This window comes from Vulpes vulpes, chromosome 2 (assembly GCF_048418805.1).
Source record: "Vulpes vulpes isolate BD-2025 chromosome 2, VulVul3, whole genome shotgun sequence".
NCBI classification, from domain to species: Eukaryota; Metazoa; Chordata; class Mammalia; order Carnivora; family Canidae; genus Vulpes; species Vulpes vulpes.
In genome coordinates, this window is record NC_132781.1 from 101,554,383 (window position 1) to 101,571,514 (window position 17,132).

Below are 17,132 nucleotides of genomic sequence, written 5' to 3' on the forward strand. Positions count from 1 at the left end.
CTCTGCCAATTGAGTGAGGCTGGAAAAGAAGTAGAGATAAATAGCTTTTCTTTTGACTTAAAATTAGGGCCCTACCTTTAGGCCCTCATGGTAGGTTTGGATAAAACCAAGATAATCTTTGTCCATCAGGAAACACTTAAACTTTTAGAGTTAATTTTTTCTAATGTGACAGACCTTCTCTCTGTCAGTGCATTAGATAGCTTTTAGGCTATAAATGGGACACAGAATCCATTGTTTGATAAGATTCCTGAAGGTTTTGGAGGAAGCTTTTACTCTGCTCTTAGCTATGTTATTGTGAAGAGCTTTCTCCTGGGAGACAAGATGCCTGTTTCTTATAGTGGCCAGTGTATGAATCTCATTTCCCTGTCCCGCCCTCACAAAAGAGAAGACAACCACAACAAAAGTTGCATGATGACTGGATGGGTATATGAGGATGGGAGAATTGGCTTGACCAATAGCAACCTTTGATGGAGAGCAGGAAGAGAGACAATGAGGATGGCATAGGAGTTTGACCATGGAGGGATTCTTAAGTGAATAGAGTTTACCGTGTTCATCTCACATAAAAAGTAGACTGGTGTACACCCTTGTATGTGCTCTGAGGTCTGGATGTGGCATCGTGTCATGCTGAAAACTGTTAACCTAACCTGACTACCTTCTGGGAACAATGAATAAACTGTCATATCCAGAGTCACAGATAACCCTAACACATTCCTAATAAAATAGTTTATTGTTGTAGGTAAATGTGTTTGTCGTCAGTTCAGCTCTGAGTGAGGAGGTCCCTGACTCGGGAGGCATTAGTTTCAGCCATGTTCCAGGTCTCCTTCTTATGCTCTACTTCTGATGTCCCAAGCATCACAGGTGGTCACTTGGGTCTTTTGCTCTCTGGCTTATAGGACCAAGATCTTGTCCTCCCCTAAGTGTTTCAACATTGTATAATCCTAGATTGGCTGCATCATGAGTAAAAAAATAAGATGTTTGCAGCTCTACTGGCTGACATGGTACCAATTAGTTTAGCCCTAACTCTACCCTGACCCTAGTCCCTCCCTGGGCCCACCTTCCTCACTGGCAAAACTGACATTCAAATCTGGTTCTTCCCCCTTTCACTCCTCCTCCCTAACCCAGCCTTTACCCACTGCTTATACCTGTGGAGACAAATAGACTTAAGCCCTGCAGGTATCCTGGCTCTTAAAGCAGAAGCCAATTTATTTGTGGGTGCAGTGAGTAATGAAAAAAGGAGCCCCCTACCTTTTTCTCCAGTCCTTGGTTATAAGATGAATGTTGCTAGTGATAGATGCTTCTTTGGACTGTGGTCTGGCCCTGTTGGTTGACCAGTTAGGGGGACACATCAGAGGTTAACTGCATCTCAGGGCATTTTCCAAACTGGAAGCATGTCTTACACCAGGCAGGCAATTCCTGCTTCTGACCAGGGCTGGATCTCTTTGTATTCTTTTCCCCACTTTTGTCATCATAAGAAGAGCTGATCTTTTTAGCAATTCCCTCCCCCATAGGTTGCTATCTTAGAAGCAGAGAATTATTTTTAATTGGTTTGTTTACTTCTAAGCCCCACTCATTAGAGGCAGAGTTTTACATATATTTGGCTCAGCTCCTTTCTCTTGCTTGGGAGACCGATATTTAGTAACATTAAAATGAAACCAGTACAGTTAACATCCACTGACAATTATAATTCACTTCTCTAAAACATAATATTCCAAACTTAAACATACTCAGTGTTTGCTGAACATGCAAACATCTAAACACACAGCTTAGAATAAAGGAACAAAAAATCTGTTTCTGGAGTGAAGCACAATCACTGCTAAATATCTTATGAAGACTCTTAATCAAGTACAGGGCGGCTCTCCTAAGATGTGGTGTCTCCCATCCAAGAGCAGAGACTCTGAGACCTAGCAGGGCAGACCGTTCAGGTTTGGAGACAGTAGAATTAAACTGAGTAGATATTTACTTCCTTTTTATCCAAATCCTGATTTTTTTTTAAATCCCACTGGCTTTGTTGGTATGTCCTATGTCAATGGCTGCTTCAGTTCCATTTTGGAATTAGGCAGCTTTTAATATCAAGTTGAGTAGTATGATTCTCACATTCCCCAAGCACAGCTTGAAGCCTTCACACTTCACTGCAGCATACTTGCAGTGATTCTTCAAGATGAGTATCTCTTTCTCCCTCTTTCTTTCTCTCTCTCCTTATCATTCTCTGATGTTGATAGCACCTGGTCTATGTGTTCCTTTAAAGATCCCTAGGGGCTCAGTTCACTTGTGTACTGGTTGAGTCAGCATAATCCAAAGGAATGGCAGGCAAAACAAAATCACATATTCTCTAAAAAATCACCCAAACTGGAAAACTCTGAAAGTTTTTAAAACATATGACTTTCCTAAGCCATTTTCCTGCCAGTTTTAAAATAAATGAATACTAGTTTTATGATTCAACTTATTTTAGAGACACTATTTACTATGTCATGACAGGAATTTTTATTTGTTTTTCTTTGCACAGTCATATGTCTTAAGTCTAAGATGAAAATACCTTTGTCTACTTTAATTTTGCTTCCATTTCTTATGTCTAAAATAACAATCTAATACGTTTTCTTTGGACTATGAGTTATCACTTTTATTATGAAAAATAGTATGTATGAAAGAAATTTTTTAATATTTAAGTGAATTTCTGTGAAATGCTTCATCTTAAAAACTTGGTTTTGGCTGGGATGAGAGAGGCATATCAGTCCTTTTTAGTCATCTGATAAGGATTTAAAAAAAATAAGTGGATACCTACTTGTCTTCATTCAAAATGCATAAAATAAGTTATAACTCTAGAATATCATAACTTAGTCAACATTGATGACCTGAATTAAATAAATGACAGGACCCAGGAACGTTGTCAATTAAAATAACAATAATTCTGTAGTAGGGAGTCAGGACCTGTGAGTTAAAGTCCTTGGCATGGCTTGTCTCTATCACTGTATCCTTAGACCAATAACTGAATCTCTCTGATACAGTTTCATTATCAGTACAGTAAGTGTCATTATCTGTGATTTGATAACTACAATTGAGAGCTCTTTAATTTTATTCTAATCTTTGCAGATTGGTCATGTCATTTTATGGCTTTAAGTATGTGCAAAATTCAACCTACATACAGAGAACATATTAAGATCCCTTATATATGAACAACAGCAAATGCTAACGGCAGAGCTTCTCCTTTCCTCCCATCAGTTCCTATCTGGCTGGTAATGTGGGCTCTGATAGTATCCTGGCCTGTGGGGACCCGCTCCGGTGATCCTCCCTATCCTGCCTTCTCTGCCCTTTCTCAATGGCAGCATCAGCATTTAGGCTCTCTCAGGACTAGACTGAGTAGTGCCACCCCCCTCACCCTGGGCCGCTGTCACTTTGTCACTCTCCGTGGTGATTGGCACCTACTTAGAGGTCCAGGAATTTTCCTTTTTCTCACCACTCTCTTGAATGGGGTAAGGAAAAGTTTGCTGTTACTTAATCAACCCAAAAGAAAACAGCTTGACCAGCATTAATTGAGTGCCGTGAATGAAGCATAATCTCTATTCTCAGTGAGTTTATAATCTGACAGAAGACACATACATTAAGCATAATTTCAAGAAAATATAATCAATTCCATGATAACAAGCAGAGAATGTTCTAGAAACATGAAATCTAGTGGTTGGTCACTACAAGGTTCTAAGAAGAGATTATAAGAGTGGGGAAAAGAGAAACATGAAATGGAGCTAAGGTGTGAAAACATGGAATTCTTGGGAACCTACACCGACCTCTCATTATGATCCAAAGTCCATAATTGACATTAGGATTCACTCTTGGTGAAAATGCAAGTTTTCAATTCCTTTGGGTAAATGCTGTGGATCTCAGTTGCTCGATTATATGGTAAGAGTATGTTTAGTTTTGTAGGAAACCATCAAACTGTCTACCAAGGTGGCTGTAATCGTTTGCATTCACACCAGCAGTGAAGGAGACTTCTTGTTGCTCTGCATCCTGGTCAGTATTTGGTGATATCAGTGTTAGGGATTTTGGCCAATCTAAGAGGTATGCCATGGTACCCCCTTATGGTTTTAATTTGCATTTCCTGGATGACACATGGTATAAAACATTTTTCATAGGCTTGTTTGCCATCTCTCTATCTTTTTTGGTAAGGTGTCTATTAAGGTCTTTTTTTTTTTTTATTGGTTTGGTTAATTTAATTGGGTTGGTTTTTTTACTGTTGAGTTTTAAAAAAATCTTTGTTTTGGATAATTGTCTTTTATCAGATGTGCCTTTCACAAATATTCTCTTCCACTCTATGGCTTGTCTTCTCATTCTCTTGTTACATCTTTTATTTCAATTTGTGCATGTAACAATCTTTGTACAAGAATAGAAACAACTTTGGGTCAACTCCACTCACTTAACTCATAAATATAACCTTAAGTTGTCTGAAATAGACATAATTAATTATGTATTTTAAGTGCCTGAAACTATGTAAAAATTTAGTACATCTCAATTTTCCAGATATTTTAAATGGCTGACATAGCAATCTTACAAGGACCAATAAGGACTTTCTAAACTTTCTAGTCCTTTAACTGAATCTTAAGCACCTAAGCTTATTAGCCCTGAAAATATGATCATTCAAAATTATTAATGTAGTAGATCATGTTATCTTATTTATGTGAATACAATTTGCAAGCAAATTATGTTAGGCTTTTCAAATTAAAATTATAAGTGTATTACCAAATAAGTGCTTAAATTCAAGTCACAAAAGTCATTGTCAGATTGTTTAACAATGTCTCTAATATTATCTAAAGATTTTAGATAGTTAAGAATAAACACACGGATTATCCCAAGATCATACATCTTATTCATAAATTTAATTGAAAAGCATTGATACTATATTTCTTTGCTGGGGCTGCCATAACAAAGCACCATCGAGTGATGATTTAAACAACAGAAATGTATTTCCTCACAGTTATAGATTAGAAGTCTGTGACAAGTTTGGTTTTTTTTCTGAGGGCTGTGAGGGAGAATCTGCTCCATGCCTCTTCCCTACTTTCTAATGATTCCCTGGCAATCCTTAGTGATCCTTGGATTACACATGCCTCACCTTGAGGGCATCTTTTTCACGTGGCAGGGGGCACCTGGTTGGCTCAGTTGGTAAAGCTTGTGACTCTTGCTGTTGGGGTTGTGAGTTTGAGCACTATGTTGGGTGTAGAGATTACTTAAAAATAGAAATCTTGGGATCCCTGAGTGGCTCAGCGGTTTAGCGCCTGCCTTTGGCCCAGGGTGTGATCCTGGAGTCCAGAGATCAAGTCCTATGTCGGGCTCCCGGCATGGAGCATGCTTCTCCCTCTGCCTGTGTCTCTGCCTCTCTCTCTCTCTCTCTCTATGTCTATCATGAATAAATAAATAAAACCTTAAAAAAATAGAAGTCTTTTTTTTAAAAAAGTTCTTCTTCATGTGACATTCTCCATGGGAAGAGTTCTCATATTCTTACTATGTGATCCAGCAATCAGGGTTCTTGGTATGTACCTAAAGCAATTGAAAACTTATGTCCACACAAAAACCTGTGCACGAATGTTTGCAGAAGCCTTATTCATAATTGCCAAACTTGAAGTAACTGAGATGTCAAGTTCAGTGGGCAAGTGGATAAATAAACTGTGGTATATCCCAGCAAGAGGATATTATTCAGCGCTAAAAAGAAATAAGTTATCAAGCCATGAAAAGACATGGTGGAACCTTAAATGCACTTTACTGATGAAAGAAGCCAATCTGAAAGGGCCATATAGTGTAGGATTCCAACTATATGACATTCTGAAAAGGCAAAACTATGGAAATAGTAAAAGACCAGTGGTGGTTAGAGGTTGTGAGAAAGAGAGATAACTAGGCAGAGCACAAAGGATTTTTAGGCCAATGGAAATACTCTGTATGATACTATGATGGTAGGTATGTGTCATTATACATTTGTAAAAATCCCGAGAATGTACACCACCAAGAGTGAACTCTGATATAAATGATGGACTTTGGGTAATAATGCTGTGTCAGTGTAGGTTCATTGATTATAACATATGTATCACTCTAATGCAGGATGTTGATCGTGGGGGAAGCTGTGTGTGTGGAGTGGGGAGGACAGGAGCGACATAGGAACTCTGCACTAGCCACTCAGTTGTGTTGTGAACCTAAAGCTGCTCTACAAATAGAGCTTGTTACTTAAAAAAAAAAAAAAACTATAATAAAAAGAGGAAGTAGAGGGATCCCTGGGTGGTGCAGCGGTTTGGCGCCTGCCTTTGGCCCAGGGCGCGATCCTGGAGACCCAGGATCGAATCCTACATCAGGCTCCCGGTGCATGGAGCCTGCTTCTCCCTCTGCCTGTGTCTCTGCCTCTCTTTCTCTCTCTGACTATCATAAATAAATAAAAATTAAAAAAAAAAAGAGGAAGTAGAGCGACACCTGGGTGGCTCAGCGGTTGAGCGTCTGCCTTCAGCTCAGGGTGTGATCCCATCTGGGGATTGAGTCCCACATCAGTCTCCCTGAGAGGAACCTGCTTCTCCCTCTGTCTATGTCTCTGCCTCTTTCTCTGTGTCTCTCATGAATAAATAAATAAAATCTTTTAAAAATTTAAGTTGAGTAACTTGAATTTTTAAAAAATAAAATAAAATACAGGAAGTAGAAATATATAGAAATGATCCATATAGAAATTCAGTATAGGAAATGATCCATATCCTTTGGTTTTATGAGTATGTAAATTGCTTGAGAGCAGAAATTATTATTTATTGATATTTACCTAATATCTCACATAGTGCTTAATAGTCAACAGATGATGGTTGAATGAATGAATGGATGGATGGGTGGATGATTGAGTAAGAGGTGTAGTACAATAAACTTCTAGGAGAGGAAGAGTACTTCTAACAGAATTGCTTTGCCTTAGGCAGATTAACTCAGTGTAGAGAAAAGTGACCTCACCCTACACATGTAGTTTTGAGTTGCTGTCCACCTAGCAGATCAGCCTAGTGTACAAGAACAGAAGCAAAGCAGAAATGTCCAGAGCAGCTGTAGAGTAGATTGGAGGCTGATACATCAGAACAATGAAGGTCTGACTCTCCAACAAACCACAACTGTGTTTGTCCTTGAAGATACTGCAAAAGTAGCAGCAATCCAACCTCCTCAAGTACAGACAAAGCTCTATAGCAAGAGGTGGAGTATATAGAGGGAATTGTGAATGTTTTCCAGACTCTGAAGAGCACTTGGAGTACACTTTTCCTGCAAGTCACTCATCAACTCTCCTTCCTGGGAAGATATAGCACATTCAGTGGGCTGGCAATCAGGATTCAAATCTCAGTTCATTCAATTATGGAAACTTGGTAGATTGCTTTATGCCTTGGTAGTTTTATACATAAAATGAAAAAATGTCCTTGAACTCATTATTGTTAACCATCAAACAAAAATTGTTTTACACTCCCTGGGGTAACCAGCATTTGAGATGATTAGTCTTTGTAGCATGAATAACCCAAGTGCTTGGTCAAGGTCATAGCTGTACCTGAGGTCAGGCCCCTTTGAGCCCCATCAGCCTAGCTCCCAAGCCAAACTGAGCCAGGGCCCTCATTTGCTGCTGTCTTCTGAGCCTCCAACTTTAATCCAAAAGAGCATTGTGATTCTAGGATATCAAGGAGAGCCCCAGTCTAGAAAAATTATACAGTCATTCTAAACAATTGAATAAGAATTAAATGTTGATGGATTCAGCCTGTTATTCTCTATAATGCATCTCTAAATCCTGCTAAAGTATGACTTTAGAACTTACATATCTGAACTTTCCAGTCTGTGATTGACAAACACACAAAGTTTTGAAGGAACATAGTTTTCAACAATCTATTTATGGGGTATTCCTGGTGTAGACTATCCATAAGGCCTGTAGCTTCCTCAAGAAAAATCTGCAGGATGTCAGATGCTGTTTTTATTTCTCCATGTGCCATTAAAGCTCATGCTGGTTGCTCCTTTCGAGTTATACATATTACAAATGGACATTCCTCACCAGGAGAATTTTCATAGAAAAATGATTCACATCCACCCCATCAGCATATTTATTGTTTTGCTTCCAAGATGTACCCCAATCAGTCTACCACTTTCCATCTCTACTGCCTACTGTCCTAATCCAAGCCACCATCTCTCACTAGAATCCCACAATAGCTTCCTGTGATTCTACTTTTCCATCTGTCCCCAATCGGTTCATTTCCACATTGTAGGCAGACTCATCAGTTTAAAATATCACAACTACCAACTTTGAAATTTCTAGTGGCTTCCCATGACAAATCAAATGAAACCCAAACTCTTTATGGAGGCCCAGGAGGCCTGGCGGATCTTGCCCATGCTCACCTCCCTGGCTCCTATCACACCATCCCTGCCCCTTACTCAATGTCCTCCAGCCTCGCTCTGACTTTCTTCCCTCAAGGCAGGTCCTCGCCCTTGCTGGTCCTCTGCCTGAAATAGTCTGATTCTCATTCTTTTCCTGGCTGATCTCCTTGTGATCCAGACCTCTGCCTCCCAGAGGGTAGCCTTCCCTAACCTCCCTGACTAAAAAGACCCTCCCTGCCCTTCCCAGTCACTCTCCCTCCTGTACATTTTATTTCTTGCACAGCCCATTTTGTTACTGAAAATGTCATGTTTGTCTATTTGTTTCTTTTCTTAATGTCTGCCTTCTCAGCTGCCTGAACACCCTAAGGAAACAAATATCTTAGTCCTGCCTCTCCTGAATTCCCTGTGACTAGAGCAGTGCCTGGCATAAAATATATGTGCATCAGATAAGTGAATATATAGATAGGTACAGATACATCTTAATATTCATTCAGTAAATATACTTATTTTAATGTGTATATGTTCATTTAATATATATTCATATATGTTACATATGAATGAATACATATCCCTGAAGATTCTTTTTCATATCCAGTTTTTGTTGTTGATTTGTTTTTTTTTTCATATCCAGTTTTTATCATGACTTGGAATGTTGAGTGATTGGAATAATCATTTCTGATAAGAGTAGGAGCTGCGCTAGAATAAAGGCCGCAACATAAGTAAACAATAAAGGATTTTGTCTCTTTCCTGTGTCTTACGCATGTTGAATGTAGTTGGAATGACATGTAGAATTACCATACTCCTTGGTGAAATGCCTCCAAGTGATATGTATGTGTGTGGTTTTGAATGTATTTTTCATGTACCTTATTTAAAAGGGTTTTACTAAAAAATTAATAAAATAAAATATTAAAATAAGAGGGATTTACTACTCTAAACTCTAAGCTGTAGTCCAAAGTTCTCATGCCTATACTGAAACCACACATATCCTTTGATTTTAATGCTAGGATCTTTGGATTTCTCTTTCTTAACTCTCCTTTCTCTGCATATATAACACACTTTTAAGATGGCCTCAAGAAAAAGGAACATCTGGAGTGACCATGTTAAGTTCTGAAGTTAAGTTTTACATAGATAGATTTATCTGTGGCCTAAAAAATTAGATATTTCTACTTCCTCCTAGGAGAACTCCTCCTTCTATTTTTTATACATATTTGCATTCACAAAGTATTTTTTTCAGCACTCACTGGGTAACAGGCACCATGCTCACCTCTCATATTAAAATAACTAATGAGACTGAGCCTACTTGGGTCTCTTAGTCTGACATATCATCTGTTGGATGACTTCTTATGCTGGAGCCTTGGGATTCTTCCCCACTCTGTCTCCGGCCATAGTCACTCCAGGAAAGGGTGATGCTAACATTTTTATGGTGTGTTTCAGCAACTTGGAAGTATATACAGTATACTGGCTGCAATCTTGAATGTTGGCAACATTGAATTTTCTTCTGTAGCAACTGAACACCAGATTGACAAGAGCCACATTTCCAGTCATGCAGCTCTGGAGAACTGTGAGTGTTATTATCTTCTGTTCAAAACTGAACTCTTGAAAAGTGTCTAATGAAATACTGTAAGTGTCTTATAAGGATAATTCCAAGCAATTGTACTTTTCTGGAATCCTAAAAATGAAAACTCTAATTCAATTTGTGTAAAATGAAGTTTATGAAGTCCAATATTTAAAACAGATCATCATGCCTACAAATTAACTGATTACTGCAGAAAGCCTTTCTAAAGACAGGCTTTGATGACTATTTTAGGAGCTATTTACATTTCAGTGTAAAAACACAGAATATACCATTAAAATTTAGTAAACTGATCTGAAAACAGTTAAAATTATTATTTTATAAACTTAGCATCTCTATAATTTTGTAAGTAATAAAGACTTGTATATTTATTTTCATACTGGATGGATTTTATACTCATTCATCCTGGGTTGACTGATTTTATGATGATTTTCTATATAAGAAGAGTGCATCATGGGATTTGCTTCAGATCAGCTTTTTTTCTCTAACTAGCAGAGTTTGATGAATTATTACAATAACTTAAGATTTTCCACTTAGCTTCTGATGGCATAGCTTTTTTTATATAGGAGATGCCCAATTAAAAAATTTTTGATATAAACATAAACCCCCATAATTCCAGATTTGTTATAAGTTTCATTCATAACCTAGGGAATCATGATACAAATTTATATATTTTTCTGATTTATACTTAATCAGGATCAGAATGAGATGTTTTAGGGTAATTTCAGAGGACTAGATACCAACCGTCCCAGTCTGGACCTGTCCCCAGAGCCCTATCATCTCTATCCCACTGTGTCTCTGGAACCAGTTTGGTAAAAGGACTGAGGTTGTCATGTAATGATTGTCATGGACCTGGGAACATATTCTGATTTTTCATATTTAAAGTTAGTTATTGGCACAGAAGGTATTAGATTGATTTTATTTATGTATGTATTTATGTATTTATTTATTTATTTTCTGAGCCATAGAGATCCCTCCAACCCATGATGAACTGGGCATAGATCAGCATAGATCCCAGGCTGAACTTTGTTCAGCACATCTAGTATTTTTTGGCGACCTTGAGCCAGTAGCTCCAGGCTGATCTATAGCTCCCAGCAATCCTCAGTTATCAGAAGTGGAAGGAAAAACAAAAACAGAAAACTACAATGATAGATTCAGATCTCACCATTGATCATAACTGGAAGAGTTATCAGCCATGAATAGAATTATTTACAACAGAGATATGTTGTAGATATGAGTGTATACTACCAAACTAAGAAATGACTTTGATAATTGAGAACCTATTTCTGTATAGAAGGAGGCAATCATATGGGTCACAGAAGGTTAGTATTAATATGAATATCATTATAATTCAGTAAAGCACTTTCTGGAATAGCCATTCATGGAAAATAGAAATTTTGCTAACTTACTTAAAATGGTTTATAATTAAAGTTGCAAGGAATTATCTCCACGCCAAAGCCATGTTTTGAGATGTTTTTCCGGGTGCATTGTTTAAATCAGGCACCAGTTCTGTCTATTCAATCCTATAAATATCTCTTGAATCTGATCACTTCTCTTTATCTCCATCATCATCATTCTCACTAAAGACAATATCACTTATCACCTGAGCTAAGGGACCTCCCCATTTTTCATTCTGTATCAGTTCTTGAACTTTTCCAGGCCATTCTCCACAGTTCATTCAGAAACCACTTACACATGTACCAGTGGGTTTTCTGAATTTCTCTCTCCTCCTGCTCTCCTCCTGTCTCCCTCTCCTTTTATCTTCCCACTTAAATTTCTTTTTTTTAATTAATTAATTTATTTATTTATGATAGTCACAGAGAGAGACAGAGAGAGGCAGAGACATAGGCAGAGGGAGAAGCAGGCTCCATGCACCGGGAGTCCGACGTGGGATTAGATCCCGGGTCTCCAGGATCGCCCGCTGGGCCAAAGGCAGGCGCCAAACCGCTGCGCCACCCAGGGATCCCCCCACTTAAATTTCTTAATTAGCTTCCCATTCCTTCTGGATAAAGATGATCAAAACTAGAAGTTTGTCTTACAAGGTATTATACTTAGCATTATATTCCCAAGTAATTTTAATGCTTGGCATGTGTTAAACCCTCAGTAAATATATGTCAATGAATAAACAACGTAGGAGTAGAAATAGACATATTAATCAATGGGAGACACTATCCAGAAATGTCTTTACAAGTCCATAGGGAGTCAGTGTTGTAGAGACTGTGAACTAGCTAGCCATTTGAGTGGAGGAGGGGGAATTCAAATTCTTGTCATATACCATATACCAAAATAAATTCCAAGCTTATAACAATTTAAATGCAAAAACACCATAAAAAGTGCTAATCCTGAGATGAGAAAAGACTTGAAGAATTTTACGTGCAAAAAAACAAAAGCAGAAAGGATTTTTTTTTTTTTTTTTTATTTTATGATAGAGAAAGAGAGGCAGAGACACAGGCAGAGAGAGAAGCAGGCTCCATGCACCGGGAGCCCGACGTGGGATTCGATCCCGGGTCTCCAGGATCGCGCCCTGGGCCAAAGGCAGGCGCCAAACCGATGCGCCACCCAGGGATCCCCAAGCAGAAAGGATTTTTAAATGCATATTTGGCCACATAAAAATTCAAAGCCTTTCATACTAATACAAGAAAAATAGATGAAATTGTGATACAAGTGAAAAGTGAGAGAAAATATTTACATGGACAAAAAAAAAAGCATTTTTGTCCATCAGAGGACCCATTTCCCCCTGGGGTCCCCATTCCCAGGTAAGGCAGCCATCTGCTGATGGTACCGCATGTCTGTATGCAGAAACACCACAGGAAAGAGAAGCCCAACCTGGGCTTATATATTATATAATATATAATATATATAAGCAATATTGTGACTTATAAAGAGCTCTTCTAAACTGATTAGGAAAATTAAATATATCAATGACAAAAGGCAGTTTATAAAATAAAACCACAAATTACTAATAAAAATGTGAAAAGGAGAAAAGTATTTGGCTTCACTAAGAGTCAGTTATAAACAAATTGAAAAATAAACATTTTTTTCCTATCAAATTGGCCATTTTCAAAAGTAATCTGTGGTTTCCATAAAATTGCATTGAAATTACTGGTTTTTACTTGACTGATAATAATGTAATTGGTTCAGAGTTTATAAAGAGCAGCTAAATAGTGTACCTCAAAAGGGTTAAATGTGTTTATATACTCTGAACCAGTTGCTGAACTTAGGCAATTTATGCTAAGACAATAATACAAAACAGGAACACAGTTTCATGCCCCAAATATTTATCCCAGCATTCTTTATCATTATGAACATATGGAAACACCCTAACCATCCAACAATGTAAAAAGTATTCATATGATACATAACAGAATTTTATATAGCAAATTAAAATTGTTTATAAGCAATATTTAACAAAATGAGAAATTATATTAAGATAAAATACATATGCAGAATAGTGGCAATAAACATCCCTAAAAGGAAAGGAATGCAGAATGTTAACCTCAAAGTAAGATTTCTGCAGTTAGCTTGTATTACTTCTGCAATCTGAAAAAAGTTATAGTAATGTTCATTGATTTTAGTCACATAGTCAAGAAATAGCTTGTCCCAAATGCTAAAGGTAAATTCAGAATGTTGAAAGTAATTTGAAAGGAGAACAACTGATTTTAAAAAATAGTCTATCACGTAACAGTTTGCATTAAAGATATTTATTGTATTAAAAAATGAATATTTTTATTCACTGAGTTTCAGTATTATTCATTTAAAATTCCTGTGATATTTAATTATCATTAAATATGAATATATGTTCCAGGCATCACACTGTAACAAAATTTAATCATTGAAATACATAACTGAGAAGTAGTGTGGTAAAAATATATATATGAATGTCAACATAAGGTTTGTGCTTTTTTGATTCAATATTGCAGAAGTTACATAAAATACTTTTGTTTGGGTGTACCCCTGAAGTCTAAGTAAACTTCCAATTAATATCTACATTTTGTGGGGCACTCGGGTGGCCCAGTGGTTGAGTGTCCACCTTTGGCTCAGGTTGTGATCCTGGGGTCCGGGATGGGGATCCTGGGGTCCTCCATCAAGCTCCCCAGAGGGAGCCTACTTCTCCCTCTGCCTGTGTCTCTGCCTCTCTCTGTGTGTCTCTCATGAATAAATTAAAAAAATCTTTTAAGGGATCCCTGGGTGGTGCAGTGGTTTGGCGCCTGCCTTTGGCCCAGGGCGTGGTCCTGGAGACCCGGGATCGAATCCCACATCGGGCTCCCGGTGCATGGAGCCTGCTTCTCCCTCTGCCTATGTCTCTGCCTCTCTCTCTTTCTTTCTGTGACTATCATAAATAAATAAAATTTTAAAAAATCTTTTAAAAAATTCTACATTTTGAAAATGTGTATATAATAATGGTGTCCAAATTATCCCAAATCTATTCATCATGCTTTTAAATTATTTAACATAATTCAGTGGAATTGTGTTTGGCATTACATAAACAACCACTGGCTTGTGCAAATATATTTCCCCCTGTCAGCCAGTTTAGTTTGGGTTGTGCTATATTATTATATTATATAGCAGCCTACATTTGACCAAATAGAGAAAAATGATTGGAGCCAGGACTACTACTGAATAGTAACTTATTTTTACATTATAAATTCTTCACATATTTATTTCAGGTCATTTGAAGAAGGTAAACTAAGATGCTTTCATTCAATGGGAAGTTACTTCATTGCCAGAACTTTTTCTAACAACACGTCTTTTTATTTTACTTTTTTTTTTAGCTGCTTCTCTGCTTTGCATTCAGGCAGATGAGCTACAAGAAGCTCTTACCTCCCACTGTGTGGTCACTAGAGGAGAAACAATTATACGACCCAATACCGTAGAAAAAGCCACCGATGTCCGAGATGCTATGGCTAAAACTTTATATGGGCGTCTCTTTAGTTGGATAGTCAATCGTATTAACAGCTTGTTGAAGCATGGCACATCACCAAGGTAAACATTCTTATGGAAACATTTTTTTCCCAAATGTCAGGTGATGTAAATCTGTTTTCCAATTTACTGATTTATGTATGAGTCCCTCTGAAGATGTTTTTAATTCTTATTAGTTAATTGCTAAAGTTCTCTGCTTTATTTCCTACTAGCACTTTATTGGGCCAGATAGCTACAAAATTTTTAAAGTCCTGGGACTTTATTTAAAACTAAAACATTTTTTTAAAAATAATAAAATAGTATTTAATTGCATTTTAAAGTACTTTACTACAAAATAAATTCAAATGTATTTATATCTTTCTCCAGGTTACCATTTATTCTATATTAAATAACTATGAATGAATAACTCAAAAGTAAATAACAATTCTTTAAAAGTAAAATATTTTTAGCAAGATGTTTTAATTATTCTATAGTGAAAGACTAAATAAAGATAATCTTACACAGAATTTATGCTTTTCTGCTATAGTGTTTATTGAACATATTTTTGCCATGTCTAAAAGGCTGGCCAGGTTTTCCCTGTGATTCATGAGTTACTTAGGGCTGCGATGTAGAACCCATGAACCCACAGGAAAAAGTATAGGAGCTATTTCCGTAATACCAAATATGTATCTTTTACATATTAAAATTAATGTTACCTACTTTAATTTTATATTCTATGAAGAGATTTTTCACTCTGTGTCTTGGTAGTAGTTTCTTAGCTAAATCACAAAAGTAAAACTCTAAGATACCCTGCCTTACATTCCCTCTTAAGAAACTAAATAAGAACTCAAAATAATGCCTTTTTAATTTTCTAGTGGGAATGATGATGAACTGAGCATTGGCATTCTGGATATATTTGGCTTTGAAAATTTCAAAAAAAATTCCTTTGAGCAGCTGTGCATTAACATTGCAAATGAACAAATTCAGTATTATTTCAATCAACATGTGTTCACATGGGAACAGGTAAGTCAAAGGTACTATAAAGATGCATGCATGTGTGTGTTATACACAGAATTGTACTAATGAAGCAGGATTTAAATCATCGATTTCAAGCCTCAAATATATAGACAAAGGAAAGATTTTCTTTTATGCATGATCATAATTAAAACAAAAACAAAACCAGAAAACAAGTATGAATTTGGTGTGTCTTGAAGCATGACCTTGAATGCCCTCCATCTAAAATCAATGCACCCTTTTGCAAAACTTAGCAAGTCTGAGGCTTGTAAACAAAGAAGTTTCTTTGGAAATTTAAGTAAGCAGATGTGTCCAACTGTTTCTCTTTCTGTAAACTGCATAGCTGAAATTCTGTATGAAATTTAAATATCCATCTAAAATGCGTTAAAACTTCAGAATTCTGGTAACTAGGCAACAGAACACAAGATAATGGGTTTGATGCAAATGCCACAAAACGGCAATTTTGTCCGGGTACAGCGTGTAATTTATGATTCTGCTTCAAAAATCAGAGACTTACTTGAATTGCATTTGGCAAAGCTGTCGTATTAAAATTACTTCGACGATTTCGTCAGGTCTAAAAGAAACGGTCATATTTTTTTATCATTTAGTATGTCATTGGTCTCCCTTTAATAATATTAAATTGTTTTGTGCTTATGATTAGAACTGAAGTTTTTTTTTTAAGTTGGAGATAAGGCAGAGGTACATAAACCTCTTTTGATTCCAGATATTTAGGTTTGTTGAGGATTTGCTTTAAAATTGCATTTTGAAAACACTGGTAGCAAAGGAAAACATTTAAATCTTGACATTTCTTAGGCCAAGAAAAGGGACAAAAATGTGAGATTTTTATCTGTGTTTGCACAGCTCTCATCTAGCCCAGGATCTGGCCTATCAAATATCCATTCCTTTTCTTCTTTCTCCGTCTCTGGCTTTGTCTCTGTCTGTCTCCCTCTCTCCCTTCTCTCTGCTCCCTCCCTTAGTGCCATCCCTCAGTCTAGATAAATAATGAAATCTTTAAAAATCATTAAAAACAAAAGCCCTTCCCCAACCTGCTTATCTCTCAGCCATGGCCTCTGTCATCCCTTCACAGCCAAATTTCTTGAAATCATATTCAGTATTCATTGCATTGATTTCTTCCCCATCTGAGTACCCTGAGTCTGTAGCATCTGGCTCTGACCTCAGCCATCCTACTGGAATGGGCCTTGCTGATCTCATCCGTCATTATTAGTATCAGAAACATTTTAGTCTCTACATAATAAGCCTTTCTGTAATTTCCAACCCTGTTGACAGATTCTCATTTCTGGAGAGT

The 17,132-nt window shown here is 37.1% G+C and overlaps 1 protein-coding gene and 1 long non-coding RNA gene across 6 annotated transcripts in view; one reads left to right on the top strand and one right to left on the bottom strand.

Annotated features, from left to right (window-relative positions):
* MYO3A (myosin IIIA) overlaps positions 1-17,132 on the top strand; it is a 372,796-nt gene that overhangs the window by 269,030 nt on the left and 86,634 nt on the right. For all 5 annotated transcript variants that reach the window (XM_072742032.1, XM_026013647.2, XM_072742058.1 and 2 more), the window contains 3 exons: positions 9,775-9,901; positions 14,686-14,896; positions 15,688-15,835. In XM_072742032.1, the coding sequence (XP_072598133.1) occupies positions 9,775-9,901; positions 14,686-14,896; positions 15,688-15,835 (486 nt within the window). The remainder of the gene's footprint in view (positions 1-9,774; positions 9,902-14,685; positions 14,897-15,687; positions 15,836-17,132) is intronic.
* LOC112931123 (uncharacterized) overlaps positions 1-17,132 on the bottom strand; it is a 73,188-nt gene that overhangs the window by 28,710 nt on the left and 27,346 nt on the right. The window lies entirely within an intron of this gene.